The 27,252-nt window shown below is 39.5% G+C and overlaps 2 protein-coding genes across 2 annotated transcripts; both read left to right on the forward strand.

The window, feature by feature from the left end:
- The first annotated feature begins 898 nt into the window (after positions 1-898).
- On the forward strand, positions 899-2,780 carry LOC127618972 (uncharacterized). Its single transcript, XM_052091678.1, has 2 exons — positions 899-1,016; positions 2,047-2,780. Exon 2 carries the CDS (start codon positions 2,055-2,057, stop codon positions 2,778-2,780), a length of 726 nt encoding a protein of 241 aa, XP_051947638.1. The 5' UTR covers positions 899-1,016; positions 2,047-2,054.
- Positions 2,781-11,882: 9,102 nt separating this feature from the next.
- Positions 11,883-23,141, forward strand: LOC127619178 (protein-glutamine gamma-glutamyltransferase K-like). The gene is made up of 14 exons (XM_052091969.1): positions 11,883-11,990; positions 13,029-13,051; positions 13,151-13,342; positions 13,639-13,890; positions 14,754-14,872; positions 15,279-15,386; positions 15,525-15,702; positions 18,446-18,584; positions 18,752-18,944; positions 19,075-19,228; positions 20,805-21,089; positions 22,175-22,335; positions 22,519-22,655; positions 22,864-23,141. Coding segments are annotated over exons 1-14 (2,088 nt in total). The 5' UTR covers positions 11,883-11,988; the 3' UTR covers positions 23,009-23,141.
- The last annotated feature ends 4,111 nt before the right edge of the window (positions 23,142-27,252 follow it).

Here is a 27,252-nt window from a genome sequence, read left to right on the forward strand (position 1 = left end):
AAAAACAACCACAGCACTTTTCTAAACACCTGTTTGTTACTATGCATTGCAAGATTTATGAGGTCATTTTGTTCAAGGTGATTAAATCAAACGTTTAAAAAAAAATAAATAAATCAATAAATGAAAGGAGAGTTTTTGGGGGTAAAAAAGCTCCCTCTGTTGCAGGGGCTAAAAGCCCCCCATAAAAAGAATAGATAATGTTATGTAAGATGTTATGAATAATGTTCAAAGTGGGCTCAGTTTGAATGATCCAATCACAATGCAGATTCATTTGTTTATATAATACTGTACTTGAGACGTTATGAAATGCTGAATGTGATTGAAATGGGACACCCTTATCTTAATTTGTTACTATTAAAAAAGTATTCTGTGGTCTCAAAATTATATATATATATATAAAACCTTCTGTTATTATTTATTATTATAAAATGACATTGCTCTATCAATTTCTTCGATCTTGATACACTGCCACCAGAAAAACAAGCACATTTCTCTATTGACCTCTACATGTGACATTCATTATATTACTTATATCCAGACAATGTGGGGATTTGGTGTGTCTTTATTTATACTTAATCATAGTTTCAGTGATATACGTACATTATTGAACATAGTTGGCCCGTTTGCCTGAAGACTGAATCATTCTGTGGAGTGGTTTGCTACAAATTCTATCTTTATTACCTTGATGTTGTTGTTCGTCCTGAGGTAAACAGATAGGTGTTGAAATTGATGGCAATTAAACATGTCGCATGATTAAATGATAGATGAAGCACAATGCATGAGCAAGTAGAGTCATGACTAGTGCAGCAACTGCATACAGCTTAATATATATTATAATAATACTTTGATTACTGTGTGTATATGGGGTGGAGAAACAGAGGTGAATATATATATCAGTCTGCTATAGAGGGAAACATCAGAGTGACAGAAGAGCTGCTTCCAGCAAGACTTACTCGGAGCACAAATAAGAGACAATTCATTATTCAAACTCAGTCAGGACAAAGGACTCAAAACATGTAAGTATTAAACTCAGAGATTATTTTCAAATAGCACTTAAAAATAATATTCATATATCAAATTAAAACTCTCATTTTAGGGAATGAGACTGTACAGTTTATTTGTTGCCTTAATACCACAGTTCAAATAATTTCAGAAAAATCCCAAAGTGAAATATTTGTGACATAAACATTCTTTATGTGCTGATCACTGCTGCTGTAAGCCCTAAATAGCTAAAAATAGCTAAAAACTTTATATCTTAGGAATTGTAAAAAATTTGCTATTTTTTACTTATCTATCAGCGTGCTTGTGTGAATAATCCAATGTTATATCTTAGATGTCCAGAATAAAATGTACAGTCCAGCAGTTAAAGCATTCTAAGAAATCATCAGAAATATAAGTTATTGACAATTGATTATGAAATCAAAAAGATGAATCTCAGCTTTCTAATGACACCTAGACTGAGCTTCTAGTCCACTTAGAGGCCGAGATGTTCGATGAAACAAGGGGGGTGGTGCATGAACTGAAAATTAGACTGAATGTCTATGGACGATCACATCTTTGAGGGTTAAAATGCATTAGATTGCCACCTATATTTCAGATCTTTACATTGTGGTGGAAGGTGATAGGGGAAAAATAAATATTTCTACTACTTGCTGCCATCTAGTGGAATAAAATAAGTCTTTTTGGAGGGAGATAGAGCAAACAGAAAACCGAATTACATGCTTACAACGTTAGGACAAAAACATACCACTAATAATAAACAAACAGACAGTCCCTTTCCAAACAAACACCATTGGTTAAGTCAATGTTGCTGTGTCGGGCTGGTCAGGATGTTCAAATAAAACAAGCAATATTTGATAGTGTCTAAAAGCCACAACCTATGAATTAACCTATGGATGGCTTGTTTTTTAGTTATCCTAGCATATAAAGCTGGGATAGGAGAAAGTATTTAAAAACCCCTTGTGGGAGATAAAGCCTAAGATTACTGTTTTGTGCCACTCATTCTCTCAGAATATTTCTCTAACTACTTATTTTTATTTCTTGCAGCTTAAAATATGCCTTGTGACAAGTCCGTGGATATGTGTTGCCCTATCGGACGCTTTGCCTCCATTCAGGTGAAGTCAGATGACTGCAGGAATGTGGCATGTTATATGCCGGTTTGCAATAACCCATGCAATAACATCTCACCATGCCATAGTTGCGACTACAAGAATATGGCATGCTGCGTGCATGCTTACATTAACCCTTGTAACAATGTTCTACCATGCCTTCATTATGAGAATGATTGCAGGAAAGTTGCATGCACCATGCCAGTTTGCGATGACCCTTGCAACGTCATCTCACCATGCTTTGATTGTGAGGAAGATTGTGGGAAAGTTACAAGATTCGTATCGGTTAGTGATAACTCTTGCACTAACCCTTGCAATGATGCCACACCATGTCTTGACAAAAAGGATGTTAACATCCATGATATTATAGATGATTACAAAAGCATGCGACCATGTGGACGCAAGACGATCGGGCGATTTCCAGTGATTGATATGGATCCTGAAGATATGAAAGGGGCGTACCATGGGCCAGTTTGTGAGCCCAGCTCTTTCAACTACCTGACATCATGCCATGATGATGACATCAAGAATGTTGTCATCAACAACATAACAGGTGATTGTAAAGGCATGCAACCAAGTAGAAACAAGGTGATTGGACGCTTTCCAGTGGTTAACCTGGATCCTGAAGAGGTGTGCTATGAGCCAGTTCGTGATCACTGCCGATACAACTGACATTATGTTGAGATAATGTTGGCTTATGATGTTTACACTACTAAGGTTCTTTATCCAGATGAATGAGGCAGAAATATATTGTTGGGCTTGATTTATTTACTGAAGCACCTGATTATTCACTAAAAATGTATGCTAAAAGTGCAAAGAAACAATACATGAAAATAAAGATGTTTAAAAGGATATTTGTGTTGATGTATTTCTTCCGCAGAAACAGCCAACTTTATGGCAAACAAAATGTGACAAATGTGGTTAATGGTAATATAACAATTGATAATGGTAAATCATCTAATAATGTTTATCAATTAATCAAATGTATAACCATTGCATCTGTTGTTCATCAAATAATGATTATCAGTTTTCCAAAGTATAACCATTACCCTCAAGTTTTTCCCTTTTGATAATCATTCACTCACATTTAACCATCAAGCCGTTGTCCCATCTCTGTTATCATCAACCAATGAATTATCACTTGTTGTATTATCACCATGTGGCTATGCAAATTAGATGGACATACTTCGGTGTGGCACATTCAGTTTCATTGGTCTGTGGGCTGTTGATTGCTACAAAGGTACATGCAGTAAACATGTTTGTGAATGTGAACATGATGTGAGCAAACACTGAATGGACAACCGAAAAATCAATTAATGCATTTCTGCACACTTAGAGGAGTTCGTTCTGGCTCGTTTGCTGCTATTCTGTTGGAAGCCATGTCCTTTCTTCAAGTGCATTGAATTAAAATACTTGGTAGAGACTCGCAATCTCATGTGTTCAAGACTAACAAGACCAGGCAACAGCCATCTTTGTCTTTTCAAAATAATGAAATCTAATCGAGAATTCATCTTATTCATGTAGCAATTAATGAAATTGAATGTGCCTCACTGAAATATGGCCATCTAATTTTCATAGCCACATGGTGATAATACAACAAATGATAATTCAGTGGTTGATGATAACAGAGACAGGACAACAGCTTGATTGTTAAATGTGAGTGAATAATCATCTAAAGGGAAAAACTTGAGGGTAATGGTTATACTTTGGATAAGTAATAATCATTATTAGATGAATAACAAAGGTAATGGTTATATATATAAGCAATATCACACTCGCAATCGTGCACTGCTGTGATTCGGCCAGTTTATTTACAATTGCAGCAGTGCTGATGTAGGGCTATATAGCACGATTGCGAGTGTGATATTGCTTATATACAACAGTTCAATGAACAAATACATTTAAAAAAATTAGGAAAAACTGAGTACGGTCATGAAAACGCATTTGTGCATGAAACTACTTTATTAAGTGACCAATCAGAATCTGCCGTTGCTGGTTCAAAACAAATGATGCGTCCAAATCTCCGTTAGTAATTCAAAGTGTTCACTTCAGAAATAGTATCACGGCTTGTGCTGTTTCTAACAAGTCATTGGATAAACAAGGATAGACGGATGGATGTGTGTGTTTGTCTGTGTGTGTGTGTGTGTGTGTGTGTGTGTGTGTGTGTGTGTGTGTGTGTGTGTGTGTGTGTGTGTGTGTGTGTGAGCGTGTATTTATCACTTTGTGGGGACCAAATGTCCCCATAAGGATAGTAAAACCCGAAATGTTTGACCTTGTGGGGACATTTTGTCGGTCCCCATGAGGAAAACAGCTTATAAATCATACTAAATTATGTTTTGTGAAAATGTAAAAATGCAGAAAGTTTTCTGTGAGGGTTAGGTTTAGGGGTTGTGTTAGGTTTAGGGGATAGAATATAAAGTTTGTACAGTATAAAAACCATTATGTCTATGGAAAGTCCCCATAAAACATGGAAACACAACGTGTGTGTGTGTGTGTGTGTGTGTGACAAAGTGGGGATGACCCTGTTGGGGCTGCGGTGCCACAAATATTGAAGGAAGAAGTCACTCCTTGTGGGTGGCTGGCTGAGGTACCATCTTTAGAGGAAGTACTGAGGGCGATCCGGAGCCTGAGGCCAGGAAAGGCACCAGGCAGAGATGATCTCCCCAGTGAAATGCTGAGGGAGGGTGGTGTTTGTGCACAGACTGCCCTACATGACATCATAACAACAGTCTGGACCACTGGGCGGGTTCCGTGAGGATTGGAAGGATGCCCTGGTGGTCCCTCTCTTTAAAAAGGGGACCGCTCAGATTGTAATAACTATAGGGGCATCTCACTCAGTGTGCCAGGAAAGGTCCTGGCAAGGATTATTCAACATCGCCTTGCCAGGCACGCTGAGGAGAGACTTGCGGAGCCCCAGTGTGGTTTCAGGAAGGGGCGGTCTTGCACGGATGCCATATTCTCTGTCCGTCTGCTACAGCAGAGGTGTAGGGAATTCCAGCAAGACCTACATCTCTGCTTTATTGACCTGGTCAAGGCCTATGATACCATCAGTAGGCCTGGGCTCTGGGTTGTTCTTCAGTGCTTTGAGTCCCAGACCCGCTGCTCGCGATCATTAAGGACCTTCATGATGGCGAGCGGGCCCGGGTAAAACTACGTGGTCGTGAGTCGGAGCCATTCCCTGTTCACCTTGGAGTGCGACAGGGATGTCCTCTGGCCCCCACATTATTTAATATCTATTTTGACCATGTGGTTCGTGAAGCCTTCGATGGCTGTACTGGAGGAATTTCCATCTGGTACAGATATAATGGGAGGTTGATCGATGCCCGGGTGCGGTCAAGGGATGGCTCCCTATTGGTCAACCACATTATGTATGCTGATGATCTGGTGATTGCTGCTCACTTAGAGGAGGAGTTGGAGGCGCTGCTGATGAACCTGGAGCTTGCCACTAAGAGATGGGGCCTGACCATCAGCCCAACCAAAACTAAGCACCTTCCTGGGTATTATGTACCAACGGACACTACACCCCCACAGCTCCCAATTGGTGATGGGGCAGTTGTGGAGAGAGTGGAGTGTTTTCCATACCTGGGAAGTGTGCTTATGACCAGCTCCGGTTTGACAGCAGAGGTCTCACTCCGAATCAGTCGAGCGGCATTATCTTTTCATCGGCTGCGTAATGCTGTGTGGAAGCTACCCGGTTTGTCGCTCCGCACAAAGCTTCAAGTATTCTCGCCACGGTCGTTCCCTCCCTTCTCTATGCTTGCGAAACGTGGACCCCCTAATGGAACATCATCGCCGGCTAGAAACATTTAGGCTGGCTCTGCCTAAGATCCATCCTGGGTTTAACCAGGCTGGATTGTGTGAGGAGCTCACAAGTCTTTGAAAGATGTGGACAAAGTCCCATCGGTGAGCTCCTCCGGCAGGCAAGGTTGCGTTGGCTGGGTCATGTAGCCCGCATGCCCAGCCACCGCATGCCTAAACAGTTGTTGTTTGGCCGGATAGAGGGGCTAAGCGGGCGCGGCACGGGCTGGAGAAGAGATGGAGTGATGTGGTACAGGAGGATCTGGAGCTGAGTGGACTTGCCGATGACTGGTACCAGCAGTGTCAAGATCGGCCTCTTTGAAGGAGGCTTGTGAAGGATGCTGCTGGCCAGTTGGAGGCAGTCGCCCTCCAACAACAACGGAGGGCAGAGGAGCGACGCTCACAACAACGAGCAGAGCGCAGGGTGGCTAAAGCACAGCAAGTTGGCACAGTAGGGGGCACAGGTGGTGCATCAACCAGTCATCTCAGTCATTCGACCCATGTCACCGGTTCGATCTGTCCCGTGACCTCCTGCCAGCGGGCGTTCGACACTTCACGTGGCCTTAACGTGCACATAGCCTGGCACAAGCGTCGTGGTGACCTCACCGCCACTTAGTGGCGAATGGCGGTTGTTTGTTTGTTGTTTGTGTGTGTGTGTGTGTGTGTGTGTGTGTGTGTGTGTGAGAGAGAGAGAGACAGAGATGAAGTGTGTGCGATCACCCAATCAGAGATGCTGTCAGCTTTCTGAAGGTCAGCTTTCTCAGTGGAATTTAGACGTCTAAGCGGGGTATTCCTCTCTATTTCGGGGTAGCCGCTGCGCAAATGTCATTCACTACAGAAACAGCGATGTCCTCCACCATTTTAAACCGTATATATCCAATGTGGAAACTCACAGAGCGCTGTTCTATGTAAACAATGACTAACGGATTCACTTCACATCACCAACTGGCTCATATTACTCACAAAAATTATCTTTTGCCACCACCTGCTGGCTAACATATGTCATTTCCAAAATAAAGACAGTAACTCCTAACACATATGCACTACACTTACACTTTAGTTTAGAACAGCACGAATGCGGAGTGATACACACACAGTGAAGCGTCCGAGTGCTGATGCTGTCACACCATCAGTTCTCATGGATTGTCTCTCATCCAATCAGATTCGAGGACCAGAACTAACTGTTGTTTATATGTATATATATTATTTATATGTCTCTCTCTCTCTCTCTCTCTCTCTTTCACACACACACACACACACACACACACACACACACACACACACACACACACATCCATTCTTGTTTATCCAATATCTTGTTAGAAACAGCACAAGCTGTGATACTATTTCTGAAGTGACATTTATGAATGCAGATCTTTGACATTCTAGCTGTCAGTTTGTTCAGATACTCAGGTGACATTTCACCACACACTTCCTGTAGCCCTTGCCATAGATGTGACTGTCTTGTCGGGAACTTCTCACACACTTTATAGTCTAGCTGATCCCACAAAAGCTCAGTGGGGTTAAGATCCATAACACTCTTTTCCAATTATCTGTTCTCCATTGTCTGTTTCTTTGCCCACCTAAACCTTTTCTTTTTTTCTGTTTCAAAAGTGTCTTTTTCTTTGCAATTCTTCCCATAAGTCCTTCTGAGTCTTCTCTTTACTGTTGTACATGAAACTGGTGCTGAGCGGGTAGAATTCAATGAAGCTGTCAGCAGAGGACATGTGAGACGTCTATTTCTCAAACTAGAGTCTCTGATGTACTTATCCTCTTGTTTAGTTGTACATCTGGTCTTCCACATCTCTTTCTGTCCTTGTTAGAGACAGTTCTCCTTTGTCTTTGAAGACTGTAGTTACACCTTTGAGTGAAATCTATATTTGGAAATTTCAAGCATTGTATAGCCTTCATTCCTCAAACAATGATTGATTGACGAGTTTCTAGAGAAAGCTGTTTCTTTTTTTTGTTGCTATTTTTTACCTAATATTGACCTTAAGACATGCCAGTCTATTGCATACTTTGACAACTGAAAAACAAAGACAATGCTAAGCTTCATTTAACGAACCAAATAGCTTTCAGCTGTGTTTGATACAATGGCAAGTAATTTTCTAGTACCAAATTAGCCATTTAGCATGATTACTCAAGGAGAAGGTGTTGGAGTGATGGCTGCTGGAGATGGGGCCCATCTAGATTTGATCAAAATATACTTTTTTTTTTTTTCAAATAGTGATGGTGCTGTTTTTTACATCAGTAATGTCCTGACTATACTTTGTGATCAGTTGAATGTCACTTTACATTTACATTTACGCATCTGGCAGATGCTTTTATCCAAAGCGACTTACAGTGCAATTATTACAGGGACAATCCCCCCCGGAGCAATCTGGAGTTAAGTGCCTTACTCAAGGACACAATGGTGGTGGCTGTGGGGATCGAACTACCAACCTTCTGATTACCAGTTTACCAGTTATGTGCATTAGACCACTACACCACCACCACTCCAGACTTTGGTGATTTAAAGTACCAATTTATTTCCGAAACAGCAAAATCTGTCCATTATTCCAAACTTTTGGTCACCAATGTATATATTTGCAACGTGAATGATCATTTTTGACCTTATAATAATTGTCCAATCTTTAGGAGTAGCAGGCATTTAGAATAAAGTTTAGGTCAGTGTTTATCGCTACCTGTTTATAGTTTTGAATGAATACACCACATTCAGTCGGGCGGTCACATACGGTCTTGTCGCTCAAATATTTCAACATATCTGAAGCTCAAATTAGATCTGAAATTCTGCCTCTGCAGATGGTCAGAACCACACACAGCCAACGTGCGACACTCCATCTGAAATGACTGACCTCTGGTTTGTCATCTGTTGTTTGTAACATGCAGTGAAAAGGTGGCTTCAGTCCAGAAAGACCAAAAATAATGAAAAAAAAGATCTTTAGTACTTTTCAAGTTTAAATAAAATTGTAAGGATTAAAAAGTACTATTTGTCTTTGGAAATGTAATTAAGTAGAAGTACGATTTTTCCATTTAAACTGCACTGAATTAAAGAACATATCTAAAATAATACTTAAGCATAAAACGTAATTATTGTTATTATGGTTCTACGACAACTAGAAATAGATCCACATTAATTAACAGCTATTTCCCTTTAAACAGTCATTTACTAATCCAATTAACAGTAACATGCCTGCCAAAATGCAATTATATTACTTACATGCAAACAATGTAGTGATGCAGTACTGCTTGTTAAAGTAATTACTGTATCAGTGAGCCACAGTATTGACAATGAATGTAATTTATTACACATTCCATCTTTATTACTTGTTTCAGCTCAAAGACATTGAGACAAATGATTTGTTGAATGACAATGACAGAGTCAGACACTAGACTGATATAAAAGGCTTATCATTAATACTGTGCGTAGCTCTCCATTCCTTTGTGTAGTCATATAATGTATTTTAGTCCAAAACAAGCTGCTGAATGCTGTTGTGATGTCAAGCATATACGTAAGCTAGTTTGTTTTATGTCAGAGAAGTATGAGTTTAACAAGTCATCTTGAAGCCTTATACAATGGTGAGACTGGTCACCTAACCAGTTCTCAACTGGTTTTGCTTCAGGACCCAGAGTTTACATTGGACACAACCCAACACTATACCAAATTTGTTTACAAAAGTCAAAGTCTTACAAAACTTACAGAAAATATTGTTAAAATGAAACGTTGAAATGTATTCTTAATATTTCTTAATCCAATAATTCACTGCACACTTCATGTTTATTCTTGTTGCAAGTGAACCCGTATTTAAGATAGTTTGGGTCGTATTTTACCTTAAATAGTTATGTTCATGGTTTTCAATGATATCACAGCCTGTCCATGTTAGCATGTCTAATTAGACTAGCTTCAATATGGATTTTATATAAGGATTTCTGAAATATTCAAAAGGAAATGCATGTTGTATTTAAATTGGTGTTTTCTCTTTGAGGACGCAAACAATTCAAATGCAATCTCATGTATTTGCGTTCACATTTCTTCATTGTGAACACACATTGCCTGCCAAAATTCCACTGGAAACACAAAAATTGCAATTAAATTTCCAGTGTCTTACGACTGATGACCCTGTCATATTAAAACAATAGTAGCCATTATTCCATTTGTGATTTCCCTCCTTAAGCGTTTCGCCGCTAAAACATGGGACTATTGGAGGCCTGTTTTGGGACGTCTTCATTTTGGCCAAAATACTGGGCGTCCTGGCTAATATGGGACAGTTGGCAAACCTAGCCCTAACCAGATACATTCTGATGTTTTCATCTAAACTAACAGATCAACCGGTTTTGCAATTGTCACTAAGTCAAGGCAATTATGAGAATAATTCTGAATTATATATATAATTATGTCTGTGCATCATTTATCTGGATTGTGCCTGCCAATGGGTGTGCTTGAGTGTTCAACTGAAAACTTTTGATGCATGTGTTTTCGAGGCCCAAAATGCCCATTTGTTTCTTTACCTTAAAGGTGATCTGCGTCATTTACACAATGTTAAAATGCTTTCTCCTGTCCCAGCTTAACTTGGAGAGACACCAATAAATAACCCATTTGCATGCTGATTTCCTCGAAGAGTGTAAACACTGTAGCTGTGAGACATGTGGCAGCTATATTGTCTTAACCAATGGTGTGAGTTTGCGGCGGGACTATCTTTTCATTCAACCAATGCTAAATTGTTTAGTAAACCTGTTTTAAAACGAATTATGTTGTCTGGACAAAACAATTTTGGTTAAGGATTTATTATTATTATTATTATTATTATTATTATTATTCCTAAACCGAGACCAACATGTCTAACTGTGGCAGGGTGGAGGGAGGGGCCGGATCATGATCCTACACACCCAGTCCCGAATTAGGCTAATTATGCCTCCGTGAGGGATAAAGGTCGACTGCAGGGGATCATGCAGAGAGAGATCATTTACGGACATGTCCGTCATGTTTGTGTTTATGTTGTCTTTTAAGTTTCTCATTAAAATATTATTTATATTGAAAAGCCGTTCTCGCCTCCTCCTTTCCACTGATCACGTTACACTAACACTAGATCACTAACTCCTAGAGCTTTCAACCTACATCCACCAAACTTGGCACAGACCTGCAGACTGTTCTGGAATAATATGCTATGTCTTTACTAACCGATTGGACTTACGGTTTGTGCACAGCGGACAATCAAAAATGGGAAAGATTTTCAAATAGGCCAAAGGAATGTTCTTTAATTCAAACATGAACTGTGATTCAAACTTCAAATGTAAAGAAACCCTCAAAAGTCCTTTCTGCTTGAAGTCTCTCTCTCTCTCTCTCTCTCTCTCTCTCTCTCTCGCTCTAATTATCTATCTGACGGTTTATCTGACCATTTCTTTGACAATCTGACTGACTATCTATCCAGCTAGCAAGCTGGCGGTTTGTCTTACTGTAATGTCTGTATAACCATCAAACTTTTTAAAACTAGTTTAAACTTTCAGACAAGGCTTTGTCAAGCCATCATTAAAGTTTGTCTTGATAAACTTTACCTATATGGTTATTTTAGCAGTTCTCTTTGACGACTCTAGTGGTAAAGAACTTACGCACTTCACTTCTAAAAATAACATGACCTGCTTTGTATACAAATCCAACATGACAGCTCAGTTTTTCAAAGTAATTACAGCAAGAGTTCAGTTAATTAGTTAATATGTTTAAATATTTATCTAAACGAAGCAGAACTGCACATCATTATTGTGCTTTACAGTCATTACTTCCATTACACCTCCTTTGTGACACGTCTTGACTTAAGTGACACTGTATTAGATGTATTACTGATGCATCATGTAAGCATCATTTAAGGGAAATTCTTGACACTCTTCATCTATGAGCTGTGGATGGGGTGGAGATGGAGAACAGGTAAATATATTGGGCTGCTAAGGAGAGAAACTTCAGAGCAAAAGAAGAGTTGCATTGAGAATTTTCACCTGGTCTATTAATTCAGTTTCTTTGGACACAATTACTGTTATCAAACAGGGACGAGACATTCTTCGAACACATTCAGAGACAGGAACTGTGACCATGTAAGTAATCTCAAAGACAAATCAATTTTAATTGATTGAGATCTGGTTTTATTTTGAACGTTATCCAGATTTTGGAGGCTGTTTTTGTTAAGGTGTTGGAAAGAACCCCATAAACATATTTAGTTGTGCAAGCTAGGGTAAGCAAAGGCTACTATTGCTCTTATTTAGGGATCAGAAAAAAATCCTAAACCTGTAGTACAATTGCTATTATATTTTTGCACTTTAAAGTTTAAGGGGTGTGTTGATAACATGAAGCAATGGCCTGAGGTTAGCGACACTTATTTCATTAACAACTTCGAGTTGTTATGACAGCCAACAACTGCACCAGTTAAGTCTGAATGCATTTTTACACCAACTAACACTTAAAATGGATGTTGTTCTCCGTGTGAATCACTCGTTTTGGTAGTTACATTACTTCTAGTGGAGACCAGAACCAGATTTCCTAAATAGTTTAGCGGCAATCAGAATCATCATGGCGCCACCCAGTGGATTGTAAAGGACGCCAGTGTCTCTAAACGCATTTAAAAATGTTAATTTTTTTTAACATTGAAACAACATCCAAAAAAGTGGTGCTCATGCATGAGATGCCGAAAAAACATTGAGACATGGAGCAATGGTCAATATCATCTGTCTAGGGCATGTTTGTTTGGAAAAATTATTTAAAAACTGTGCAAATAGGCAAAAACCTTATTTGTGTACAGTACAACCTTCACAACATTTATGCATTTGGCCGACACTTTTATCCAAAGTGACTTACAGTGCCCTTATTACAGGGACAATCCCCCAGAGCAACCTGGAGTTAAGTGCCTTGCTCAGTGACACAATGGTGGTGGCTGTGGGGCTCGAACCAGCAACCTTCTGCTTACTATTTCTGTGTTTTAGCCCACTACGCCACCACCACTCCATACACCACTCATGAAATACAAAAGCATGCTACAGTTAAGCTGATAAGTTTGAAAGTTGTCATTAAGGAATATTGTATGTTCCTACATTTACACGCTGATCATGTTGTACTGTTTCTCTCTCTCTTCCTCTCAGGGAATCTCTTGTAGAAGTGAATGGTAAGAGCACATCTTCAGACTGCATACTTATGACCAGAAAAATATCCTTGTCTAAGTCTAATCATTAATACATTTTTGTCAAAATCAAAACTGTTTCAGCTGCGACACTGCAGGTACGATCAATTGATCTCTTGAAGTCCAGGAAAGGACAAAATCGTCTGGATCATCGTACGGATCGTTTCACCAGCGATAACCTCATCGTCCGTAGGGGACAGTGTTTTCAAATGTGGATTGAGCTATCCCAACCATTTAATCCAACGACTGACCAACTTCACCTAGAGCTGAGACTCGGTCAGTGCTTATTTTTGGTTTCCATCTTGTTAGCCACCATGGCCCTGTTTGCTTGCACCTGGTATCAACATGATACCAATCAGATGATCTGATCACAAGCGGTCAGCTGAGACAGATCACTGTTTACAATTTGCATTTACATGTCCTGTATTTGCACAATCTGCCACAAGTGACATTTCGGCCAGAATGCTCATTGTTGTTTTTATTGAGAAGTTGTATTAAGGGGAAAGTGAACATTTGGTCAGCATATATATCACAAATCAGTAATTTCTTGCTCTTCTATGTGTGTTTTGCAGGTAACGTCTTGCCAGTACACAAGGGCAGTCTTTTGACTGTTCCATTAGTTACGGAATTCAAGAAAGATTCCTGGGAAACAAAGATTGTCGAAAAGGCACAAAACAGAATCAAACTGTCGGTTTACTCCCTTCCAACTGCTTGTATTGGAAAATACAAACTCACTGTCATAACAAACTGCCCGCGGGGAAAGGCGACTTCTCCGTACATGCCCGACAATGACATTTACATGCTGTTCAACCCCTGGTGTAGAGGTATGTTTGAAGTTGAAGATAATAAGATGGACATAATGGGTGGTTACATCACATTGTGAACTGGCTATGGAGGTTGATATAACGCAATATACAAAGTTTACAATGGAAAATAAGACAAAATTGCTGAGAATTAATGCACAAACACATTTTACACTTCATGTGTTCAAAATAAAAGAGTAATCCAAACAGAAAATGTTTCTCATTAATTGACAGTGCTGTCGGAATGTATTATACTATAACAATAATGTCTTGCAAATCTTAATCAAGAAAAAAAATGTATAATGTTAATGTCTTATAATACATGAAATCCCACAATGAAATTAAATGCATAAGGATACATACTGTATGTTTCATATGGCATTCATTGTCAAGCGTATCAACGGGAGTTATTTCTGATTGTTTAATGACCTTCAACACATTCGGTCACCTTTTTCGCTGAAGATGTCATGCTTACTGATAGTGGCACCTGGTGGCCGAGGTTGGTACCACATGCTAATTGTTAGCTTGCAAGTAAAAAACTAAATCTAATGTGTTGCATCTCGGGGAGGATTTTGTAAAAAAAATTCCCGAGAAATAAAAAAAAAGAAATTCTGAGAAAAAAATTATAATAATTCAGAGAAAACTAAAACAACAACAAAAAATACAATCAGGAAACAAACAAACATTTTTGCCCAGAAAATAATATTAATAATAATAATAATAATAATATTCAGAGAATTGTTTTTTTTTTTGTGAGTGGAGTCCGTTCCTCTGGCAAAATGCCATCCCAGGCAGCTGCCCATGTTGCCCTGCATAAATCCAACACACATAAATTACATCTCTCTCTCTCTCTCTCTCTCTTTTTCTCTCTCTCTCTCTACTAGATGACCCTGTGTACATGGATGACGATGCACATAGACTTGAGTATGTGTTGAATGACATGGGCAGAATCTACTATGGAACGAGGGAACAGATTGGTTGCAGAACATGGAACTTCGGCCAAGTAAGAGCCACATTTCATTCATATATGGCAGAAACAGAACAAAAATATTTCTCATGTTAAATCACAAAAGTATAAGACTACATTTGTGAAACCTCCTTTTTCTCTTCCCTTTTAAATATTTGTATTATTATTTATTATTTTGCTATCCAAACTATGCACAGATATATGTTCATTTGCCTTTTATAATTTGCATTTAGGATGATTTTTCCTTGCTGTCTGTGCACAACCTTGTCAAAAAAAGACTTGCAACCCATTTTTGGTTCACGAACCACTTGTTGAGATATACAGTATTGTATATATTGCATTTACAAAACTATAATTTTTATCATTATTTTCAAGACAAGATGCGGCAACTTTTCCTTTCTCTAATTTGCTGGCACTGATCTCTCTGATCTATGATTCTCAGTTCGATGAGGGAATTTTGCCTGCATGTTTCTTTGTGTTGGAGAAGAGTGGTGGTCCTTGCTCTGGATGGGGAGACCCCATTAATGTGGTCCGAGTGGCATCTGCTATAGTAAGTCATTTTACCAACATCCACATTTTTCATAATGTATTGGCCCATTTTGACAAGCTGTTTTTCTGTTTACCTAAATGTACTGTAGAAATCCATGATGATCGATTAATTGTAATGATCGCTTTGTCAATATGGCAGATTAATTCCAACGATGACCGTGGTGTGGTTGTGGGTAACTGGCAAAGTAGCTACGAAGGCGGAACATCTCCTACAGCCTGGAGTGGTAGCAGTGCCATCCTGAGACAGTACCACAAAAGTGGAGGAGTACCTGTGAAATATGGGCAGTGCTGGGTTTTTGCTGGAGTAATCAACACACGTATGTTTTTATGATAATATATGCATGTATATTAAAAAGATTCCTGGTGAATTCCTCATTTAACACGTGCCAAGCACCAAATGCGAGTAAAACTATGCTTTGGTTACTCGGCATTTGGTTGGTCATTTGCAACATTACATGGTTAAATCGGATTGTAAGAATGATACTCTGTCCCATGCTAATGTTAATGATTTGTGCAGTTCAAAACTAGGGATGGGTAATAATAGGGATTTTCCAATTAATAGCGATCTTCATGTGAACGATCCCTATATCCATTCTTATAATCCCAAGATGTATCTTTAACTCAATGCACAACACTCTACAACACGAATAAATCACATGCATATGCCACCAAATTCTGCGCAATGCCACTAAAAATTGTTCTTGATTAGCCACTGGCAGGTAAATGTTGAGATTCTCTCACCAGTGATTGAGTTGTCTAGTGGCAAAGAAGTACAGCTCCGAGATCATTTCACGGTGTGTTGAAAAGTTTGTAAAAGTAAAAGTTTGGTTTGTCCAAAGACGAGATCTTGGTATTCACGTTCGTTTTTGACCAGAAGGATCAGATGTGTAAAATGATGATTATGATACCATTTCTTCTTCTCTGAAGAACAATACAATTATGCATTTCTTTTGAGAAATTATGCTATTTTGATCTTATTTACTTATTTGATATTATTTGTCAAAGTTTAGCATTTTAAATTGATTTGAAGTGTCGGTTTTTGCAGTTAATGTCATTTTGCTTGCAATCAAACCTGACCATGGTGTTACGAAGAGAAAAACCCAATCATTTATTTCAAACAATCTAATTACATTTTCTGAACATTAAAATAAAAGGAAAAGAAAATTCAGAAAATTCAATTAGAGTATAAAACAGAAGAATCAACGTAAACATTTAGCAATTTTAAACTTTCTATACTAAACATTTATTTAGCTAACATATATTACCTTCTACTAAACAAATTTTAATTAAGATAATATTTTTTTAGTGTTTAAACAGAGACCATATGATGATGTATGGTTTATGACAAAATAACACCAGTGAGGAGACCGGTGATAAAATTAAAAGCACTCACATTCTCACTTTTCACACAACAGACACAGCTATCCACTGCCACATTGTTTGGTCTCCTATGTGTGCAAACACACATAAACAATCATACTAGCTCATTCTTGTTCTCACAAACATTCATCAACATTCAACTAAAAGACAAACAAACACGATATTAGGATGTCAAACACATATTTCTGGGGCTGATGTGTTGAAGACAGAGAAAAAATGTGTGTGTATGTGTCTGTGTGTGTGTGTGTGTGTGTGTGAGAGAGAGAGAGAGAGAGAGAGAGAGAGAGAGAGAGAGAGAGAGAGAGAGAGAGAGAGAGATTGCTGGAAAACAACATATGAGTTGTAATGCCAACAATGACCAAAAGGTGGCTGTAGAGCTCCACTTATTGATGCCCTGGTTCTCTTTCTGTACGTGTGTGTGTGTGTGTGTGTGTGTGTGTGTGTGTGTGTGTGTGTGTGTGTGTGTGTGTGTTCTGCATTCTGAGTGTGTGTGTGTGTGTTCTGCATTCTGAGTGTGTTATAGTCTCACCCTTTCATTTCTGAGTGTGTTTTTAGCATTATGACCGATTTATTGTTTTTTGACAAATGTAAAAAAAAAGGCTCCGTGTTTTTGTCTCACCATTTGTGTGTGTGTGTGTGTGTGTGTGTGTGTGTGTGTGCATGTTTTGCAATGGGGATGTTTTCAGGAGTCTCACCTTGTAACTGTTTTTTTTCTGCATTGAGGCTGATTTGTTAATTGTATTTGACAGATAAAAAAAAAAAAAAACATCAATTAAAACAATTATCTTTTTTGTGGTCGGTCAATAATATGTATAAATGTTTTTTTGTTTTTTTGTATGTTCAGATGGAAAATAGAGGAAAAGTCACCAAGTCTTGTACTGCTCAGATAAAGAAAATCAATAAGGAAAATGTATTTTGTTAAAAATTATCGAATACCACAGGTTAAAAACACTTCTGAGAGACTTGCTGAACTGCCACTAGTCTTAAAGAGACAGCACTGTTTTAGCACTATTAGCACTTCTACAAATGAATAAAAAGTACAAATTATGCACGTAAAATATAATAGAATATCTATCTATCTATCTATCTATCTATCTATCTATCTATCTATCTATCTATCTATCTATCTATCTATCTATCTATCTATCTATCTATCTATCTATCTATCTGTCTGTCTATCTATCTATCTATCTATATATATATATTCATGTGGCATGTAGCTGCCTGTAGTTATAATTTATGTAAACATCATATTTATTAATGAAATTTGTACATTTTTAAAAGCTAAAATGTGACAAAGGATGAAAAACATGATAAAATAAAAATATGTACAATTAATATTTTCGTAATGTACAAAGTTAGAAGGCCCGCTGTATAATTAACCCCATTAGCTGAAAGAGAATTTATTTTATATGCAAGCAAAAATTGACATTATAACTGAAATATACCCAAATGAATTGAAATAGATAATTTTTTAATCAAAATTGGAATTGAATCAGAAGCATGTGAATCAGGTAATCTGTCCCTAATGCAAAATCAGCCCTAATGCAAACTATCTACTAAAGAAAACATGTATATATATATATATATATATATATATATATATATATATATATACACACACACACACACACAAACACATATTTCATATATCTTTTCTTCTTGCAATCTTTCTTTCAGTGTTGCGGTGTTTTGGCATTCCCACTCGTCCGGTCTCAAACTTCAATTCTGCTCATGACACAGATGTTTCCTTGACAACAGATGTTTATTTAGATGAGAATTTTGAACTGATTAAAAACCTTAACCGTGATTCAATCTGGTAAGATCAGTATACATTTTCTATAAATGTTTTTATAATACTGCACTGCATTCATGACACCACAGGAAGTCTATATGGCATCATAAAGGTTGTGGGTTCATAATTGAGTCGACCTGAAATCAAAATGACCCCTATTTATTTTCCATTTTTATTTACTATCCATGTAGGAACTACCATGTGTGGAACGAGGCCTGGATGACCCGGCCAGACCTGCCAGCTGGGTTTGGAGGTTGGCAGGTGGTTGATGCCACTCCTCAGGAGACCAGCCAGGGCTTCTACCGCTGCGGCCCCACCTCTGTTGCTGCTGTGCGCAGCGGGCAGGTCTTCCACAAATATGATGCACCCTTTGTTTTTGCTGAAGTATGTTAATCCCTAACCTCTAATTTAAAGGACTAGTTGTTGTTTTTCAGTGGATTTTTGCTCTCTTCTCTCGCATAGAATTATAATACCATGTAGTTTAATTCTGAATGTTTGGCTCTTTGTGTTTTAGGTGAACAGCGATAAAGTCTACTGGCAGCGCAAATCTAACGGCACCTTTGCTGTGATTCGGGTTGAGAAAAACGAAGTCGGTCACTGCATAAGCACCAAAGCCGTTGGCTCAGACGTACGTGTGGATATCACAAACCTCTACAAGCACCCAGAAGGTAAAAATACAACTTTTTCTAATAAAACAATACTCCTTTCGTAAAACAGCTGATTGTTGACAGTCACACATTTCGTAAATACATAGAAAATGCCAGAATATGAATGAGCTTCATAAGAAGCCATACAGGATTATTGATGACTTGAGTCCCTATTTCTGAAATTGGTTTAAAAAATTGGAATTGTCTAAATATGCACACCAACAGACTTTAAAGGGGTTTTATCATGGCGAATCAAATTTCATTGATCTTCTTTCAGAACTAAAAACTTCCCAGTCCCAAGAGAGCATTTTATTTTGAAAACAAGGTGCAAAAACCATTCGTTGCAATCTTCTGAAACTTCCTGACATCAAATAAATACATTAACACATGACCGTCCACTTTACACTTCTACAACAACTATATGGAATCGGACACTTTGTCCACTGAGTCTCAGTGAAGTAGACTAATATGGAGAGAGCCGGATAAATACTATTATTCCTAAACAACAGAAGAACTTATGATAAGAGAAAATGTTGTCTAACCTTAAAAGCTGTTCCTGGCTGTGTGTAGCCCCTGCCGCTATGCAGGTCCTTTCCGAAGGATCCCAACATTAGAAACGGGCAGCTGAGGTATATTTTTAACAAAATCCATTATAATCTGACCTCAACAGTTTGAGCGGCACATTTCAGTGCAGATTGTTATATGAATATATCGCATTAATTCTGAGGGTCAGAAAGGGGGTGAAAAATGGGAGTGAAAAACGAAATCAAAGCTAACGTTATGAATAGACCTAAGGGGGAAAAACTAAAGGGAAAGGAGGAGGTGAGAACCGGCTTGACAATATAAATGACATTTTAATATAAAACTGAAACCAAAAGACACAAACACACACATGGGACGGACAGCTGCCCGTAAACGCTCTCTCTCTGTCGCACCACCGTCCGCAGTCAGCCTTTATGCCTCTCAGAGGCTTGATAAGCCTGATAAGGGACCGGATGTGCGGAATCACGACCCGGCCACGCCCTCCGCCCTGCCACAATCAGCGCAAAACAAAAGCGCAAAAATAAAAAGGATTTTATGGAATCCTTATGAAAAAAATGTAGGCTGAAAACATAATTTTTCTATAAGGATTTCATAAAACCTTTCATAAAAAAATGTCTAAACCAACTTACCGTTTTTAATGAGGAAATTATCTACAAACTAATGAAGCATTGTCAATTATGTTATTAAATTAAAAACAATGAAAAATATAAAACTTCACAATCACAAGTAGTTTGAGAGTGCATGGAGACAGACTCTATTGCGTTATTCACGGTGCATCATGGGAGTGGACGGTTGCTGCACAGCTCGTTCGGTGAGGTTTGTTAGATGCCATTCTCTGATTGGTGGATCTTTCTCTGCTGGATCTTAGCTAGTGTCGTTCTTCACCAGGAATTCCACTATTAAACACAATATTAAAATATGAAGTTGAAATAGTGCGGACTGATGACTTCATCAGAAGCATATACCATCGATTAACAGCCTCTGAAAATGAATGGGATTTTTACTTCTGGAACTCAATTGTTGTGCTGTATTAACTTTTGACCATTTTGATCAGGTACGGAGGAGGAGCGTGTTTCTGTGGAAACAGCCTGCTATTATGGCTGCAGGCGATCTACAAGCTTTTCTTCCTTTGCTGAAGATGTAATCCTTGAAGTTGGCATGCAGGGGGATGAGCTACATGTGGGCAAGGATGCTGTGCTGTCTGTCATTCTAAAGAACAAATGCACTTCTCCTCGTAGCGTTACCCTCAACAGCCTGGTGGAAGCCATGTACTACACTGGAGTCCGCAAAGTCTTACTGAAGAAGGATCAGACATGCACTGACCTCAAGCCTCATGAGGGTGAGGAATAATATGAGCTTAGCTAAAGCTTTTCATATACAGTATATATATATATATATATATTATGATTAACGTCATTTTCATTAATTTCAAAATCATTTTGATATTATTTCTTGGGGTCAAAGAAAAATGACTAAGTGGTATGACCATCCGACAGTAAAAAATAAATAAATTACAGTTTACAGTAAGGTGTTATTTAGTAAATGAACTAACTAACAATGACTTAACATAATACAGAATGTATTAATCTATTAATTTATCAAAATTTGTTAGTTCATGTATAGTTCATATTGCACTAACTAATGTTAACATATACAACTTTTAATGAAAATATGCAGAAAATAACATCAATCAACATTAATAAATGCTGTTGAAGTATTGTTTATTGTTGGTTCATGTTAACAAATGTAGGTAACTAATGTTAATGAATACAACCTTATTGCAAAATAATAATAAAAGTATAATTAAAAGCTGAAATTCTAGAAAAAAAATATGTAGTTTGGAATAAAGAGACAGACAGATAGACAGATAGATAGACAGACAAACAGACAGATAGATAGACAGACAGATAGATAGATAGACAGACAGACAGACAGATAGACAGACAGACAGACAGATAAATAGATAGCTAGATAGACAGATAGATATATAGACAGACAGACAGACAGACAGATAGACAGACAGACAGAAAAATAGATAGATAGATAGATAGACAGACAGACAGACAGACAGACAGATAGATAGATAGATAGATAGATAGATAGATAGATAGATAGATAGATAGATAGATAGATAGATAGATAGATAGATAGATAGATAGATAGATAGATAGATAGATAGATAGATAGATAGATAGATAGATAGATAGATAGATAGATAGATAGATGTATATATATGCTATCTATATTTGTTATCCTGTATAAGCAGAACCAGAAAACTAATTTCAGATCAGTAGAGGAACGCATAATATAAGCAGTAATGACACAGGCCTACAAATGTCAAAATTATGATTACAGTCCATTTGAATTGTTTACTTGTGCATTGAGCCCTAATATTCATTTAGTATTCATTTCTTTTATCTACAGTCCAGACTCTGGAGTGGACACTACGGTATGAGGAGTATAAAGACCAGCTAGTGGACCAGGCGGCATTGACACTCACTCTCTCTGGACGGGTCACTCAAACCAAACAAATACTAGCCAAGCAGTTCAACTTCAGACTTCGCACTCCAGACCTCATTATCTCTGTGAGTTGAAATTACTTCTGTGGAACATTTTGCCAGCTGATTACCATATTTTTCACCTCATTTGAGCAGCTGAAGTTCTGTTGTGCTAAAATGTGGTTATTAGATTTGAGGTTATTTTTACTTTATTGCCACTCGATTATCTGATGTAAGCTAACATGGCTTGTATGCACTTTTCCCTTTCAGCCTTTATGCGATGCCATTGTGGGCAAAGAGATGCCTGCCAAAATCACATTCCAGAACCCACTGTCTTGTGTCCTAAAAAATGTGGTTCTACGTTTTGAGGGACTTGGAATACAGCATGTCAGAACGATTAATTATGGGTAAGACAGAAAAAAGACATTCATTTCTGTGATTGAACTAAATGAATGCTGATGAGCACAATGTTGAACTAATACAAATGAAAGATAGAGTTATGAATAGAAGGTGCACTGTGTGTTGCGATGCAGTCTTAAGATTTTACATACTAATTGTTATCATGAAATAAATATATTTTATAATAATCATAATCTCTCTCCTCTATTTACACAGTGATATTTCAGGCAAAGCTAGAGTGTGCCTGACAGAGAAGTTTGTTCCCATGCGGTCCGGCCTTCAAAAACTCCTTGCAACCCTCGACTGTCCTCAGCTTACACAGGTGCATGGAGTTGCAAACTTTGTGGTCAGATACAACTGATAAAACATTTGAGTTAATCAAAGGACCAATAAAATAAATAAAAAGATTTTAGGATAGCATCAACAGGACTGCAGAATTGTTATTTGCTCTACTTTACCTACAAAATGCAGATGCATATAATCATTCACTTAAAGGATTTAGAGGTTGTGTAATAGGATTTTGTCTGATTTCTCATTACTTCCGGGGGATTTTGGTTTAGTTGTGTGTATTAATATTGCAATAACATCCAAATAATTTAAATTCTCCCTTGTATAAGAGTGAATATACATGTTGAACTGTCCAATCACAAACTTTACAATGTCCTAGTTAACCTCAGTGATGGAGTATTTTAAGTCATTGCTGTTGTTATTAGAAACAAATCCAAGTGATTGTGCCAGTGACTCTGACTCCAGATTGCCATAATATGAAAATATGTAATGTATTGGGGGTATCTGCTGGTGTCTACTGGAATAAAATTAACAGTTACATGAACATGACAAATCTATCATGTAGATGGCTTCAGTACTCCACGTCTGATCTCTATAACCCAATGTTATAACAAATGTAATTTCTAAAAGTTATGTATTGGATATAATTTATAATGTATTTAGAAATTATAAAATAAAATTATTTATCAAATTGTTGCATTTCTTTTTAAACCACTTGTGATGAAGTGTCAGATTTTGCTTTGAGGCCACAATATGCTTGCAGTCAAACCTGACCATGCTGTTACAAAGAAAAGACATAGAGTAGCATTTTGTTTCAAAAATACAAATTCTAGCATAAACTTTCTCACACTGGGGTCCGACTCTTTAATCTGTATGTGTTTACAGATTTGTCTGTACTTGTGAGGGCCAAATGTCATCACTAGTCAAGTACATGATTGGGATAATGTGGTACAATTGTGAAAATTTTAATTTTAGGTATCTTCACAAATATTTTTTTATTATAAAGGCTTAAAATGGGTCAGATGATGCTCATCTTACCACCTCATGGTGTCAAGTCAAGTCAAGTCAAGTGGTTTTTATTGTCGTTTCAACCATATACAGTTAGTACAGTACACAGCAAAACGAGACAACGTTCCTCCAGGACCATGGTGCTACATAAAAACAACAAAGGACCAACATAGGACCACATGAGACTACACAACGAAATAAAATACCTATATAAACTACCTATATAAAGTGCACGTGCAAACATGTGCAAAAAGTACAGGACAGTACAACAAATTACTGACAATGAACAGGACAATAGACAGTGCAGCGCCGACCAGTACTCAGTAGTGCAAAAAGATGACAGTTTCTAAAAATGTAAACATAACATACTATGAGATAATGTTCTATGCACATAGCAGTTATTGAGGTAGCAGACAGTTATAAAGTGACAGTAATTAAAGTGCAACTCAGGACACGTGTGTGTCAAACCAGTCTCTGAGTATTGAGGAGTCTGATGGCTTGGGGAAGAAGCTGTTACACAGTCTGGCCGTGAGGGCCCGAATGCTTCGGTACCTCTTGCCAGACGGGAGGAGGGTAAAGAGTTTGTGTGAGGGGTGTGTGGGGTCGTCCACAATGCTGGTTGCTTTATGGATACAGTGTTTTTGGTAAATGTCTTTGATGGAGGGAAGAGAGACCCCAATGATCTTCTCAGCTGTCCTCACTATCCTCTGCAGGGCTTTGCGGTCCGAAACGGTGCAAGTCCCAAACCAGGCAGTGATGCAGCTGCTCAGGATGCTCTCAATAGTCCCTCTATAGAATGTAGTGAGGATGGGGGTTGGGAGATGTGCTTTCCTCAGCCTTCGAAGAAAGTAGAGACGCTGCTGGGCTTTCTTGGTGATAGAGCTGGTGTTGAGGGACCAGGTGAGGTTCTCCGCCAGGTGAACACCAAGAAATTTGGTGCTCTTGACAATCTCCACAGAGGAGCCGTCGATGTTCAGCGGAGTGTGTTCACCTTGTGCTCTCCTAAAGTCAACAACCATCTCTTTTGTTTTGTCGACATTCAGGGACAGGTTGTTGGCTCTACACCAGTTCGTCAGCCGCTGCACCTCCTCTCTGTATGCTGACTCGTTGTTCTTGCTGATGAGACCCACCACGGTCGTGTCATCGGCGAACTTGATGATGTGATTCGAGCTGTGCATTGCTGCACAGTCGTGAGTCAGCAGAGTGAACAGCAGTGGACTGAGCACACAGCCCTGGGGGCCCCAGTGCTCAGTGTGGTGGTGGTGGAGATGCTGTTCCCGATCCGGACTGACTGAGGTCTCCCAGTCAGGAAGTCCAGGATCCAGTTGCAGAGGGAGGTGTCCAGGCCCAGCAGGTTCAGCTTTCCAATCAGGTGCTGGGGAATGATTGTGTTGAATGCTGAGCTGAAATCTATGAACAGCATTCGAACGTATGAGTCCTTATTGTCTAGGTGGGTGAGGGCCAGATGGAGGGTTGTGGTGATGGCATCGTCCGCTGAACGGTTTGAACGATACGCAAACTGCAGTGGGTCTAGTGAGGGGGCAGCTGGGTCTTAATCTGCCTCATGACGAGCCTCTCGAAGCACTTCATGATGATGGGTGTAAGTGCGACGGGACGGTAGTCGTTGAGGCAGGACACTGAAGACTTCTTTGGCATGGGGATGATGGTGGTGGCCTTGAAGCACGTTGGAACAACGGCGCTGCTCAGAGAGATGTTGAAGATGTCGGTAAGAACATCTGCTAGCTGGTCTGCACATCCTCTGAGCACTCTGCCAGGAATGTTGTCTGGTCCAGCAGCCTTCCGTGGGTTGACTCTACGTAGAGTTTTCCTCACATCTGCCGTGGTAAGACAGAGCACCTGGTCGTTGGGAGGAGGGGTGGACTTCCTCGCCATCACGCCGTTCTGCACTTCAAACCGAGCGTAGAAGTCGCTCAGCGCATCTGGAAGGGAGGCATCTTTGTCACAGGCAACTGATGTTGTCCTGTAGTTGGTGATGGCCTGGATGCCCTGCCACATGCGCCGCGTGTCACCGCTGTCCTGGAAGTGACTGTGGATTCTCTGGGCGTGGCGCTTTGCCTCTCTGATTGCCCGTGACAGTTTGGCCCTAGCTGTTCTTAGGGCTGCCTTATCGCCTGCTCTGAAGGCGGAGTCTCGGACCTCAGCAGCGTGCGCACCTCCGCAGTCATCCACGGCTTCTGGTTGGAGCGTGTGGTGATGGTCTTGAGAAAGTGACATCATCAATGCACTTGCTGATGTAGCTGGTCACTGATGCTGTGTATTCCTCCAAGTTGGTAGAATCGCCATATGTTGCAGCCTCCCTGAACATGTGCCAGTCAGTACACTCAAAACAGTCCTGAAGAGCAGAGATGGCTCCTGCTGGCCAGGTTTTCACCTGCTTCTGAAGCGGTTTTGTGCGCCTGACTAGCCGGTCTGTATGCTGGAATTAACATAACAGAGATGTGGTCTGAGTAGCCGAGGTGGGGGCGGGGCTCCACCGCACGCGCCTGGGATGTTTGTGTAAACAAGATCAAGCTGCTCGCCCCTCTCGTTGCAAAGTCCACATACTGATGGAATTTAGGGAGCACTGTCTTGAGATTTGCATGGTTGAAATCTCCGCGACAATAAACAGTCCGTCGTGGTGAGCGTTCTGCAGTTCAGCTCATAGCCCCATACAGTTCACAGAGCTTCCTTAGCGTTAGCTGGGGGAATGTAAACTCCGGTTATGCAAACAGTGGTGAATTCCCGTGGTAGATAAAAAGGTCTGCATCTAACAGTCACAAGCTCCAACAGCGATGAACAGTAACTAGAGACTAACATAGAGTTCTTGCACCATTCCGTGTTGATGTAAACACACAAGCCACCACCGCGAAGTCTTACCGCAGAGAGCTGTATTTCTGTCGGCACGAAACGAGGCGAGCCCGTCTAGCTGAATGGCGGCATCCGAACTCTGTCGCTGAGCCACGCCTCCGTGAAAACAAAGACGCAGCAGTCTCTAAACTCACGCCACGTAGCCTGCTGGAGTCGGATATAGTCCAGTTTATTGTCCAGGGAGCAAACATTTGAGAGCAGGATAGACGGGAGAGCCGGCCGGCTAGGGTTTGTTTTAGCCTAGCATGGACCCCGCCCTCTTTCCGCGCTTCGCTCGCGACACCGCTACGACGTCCTCTCCCGGCCACCGGCATCAGGCGACGCCGAGGGCTGGAGGCCTGGTCTCCGCGAGCAAGCCGAGTACGCCGTAGCGCCTCCTGCAGGTCATCATGCAGCTTGGTTTTTGCATGATTCTTATATTTGAGTAGTGTCTGGCGATGG

The sequence above is a fragment of the Xyrauchen texanus genome, chromosome 25 (assembly GCF_025860055.1).
Source record: "Xyrauchen texanus isolate HMW12.3.18 chromosome 25, RBS_HiC_50CHRs, whole genome shotgun sequence".
In the NCBI taxonomy this organism is placed as follows: Eukaryota; Metazoa; Chordata; class Actinopteri; order Cypriniformes; family Catostomidae; genus Xyrauchen; species Xyrauchen texanus.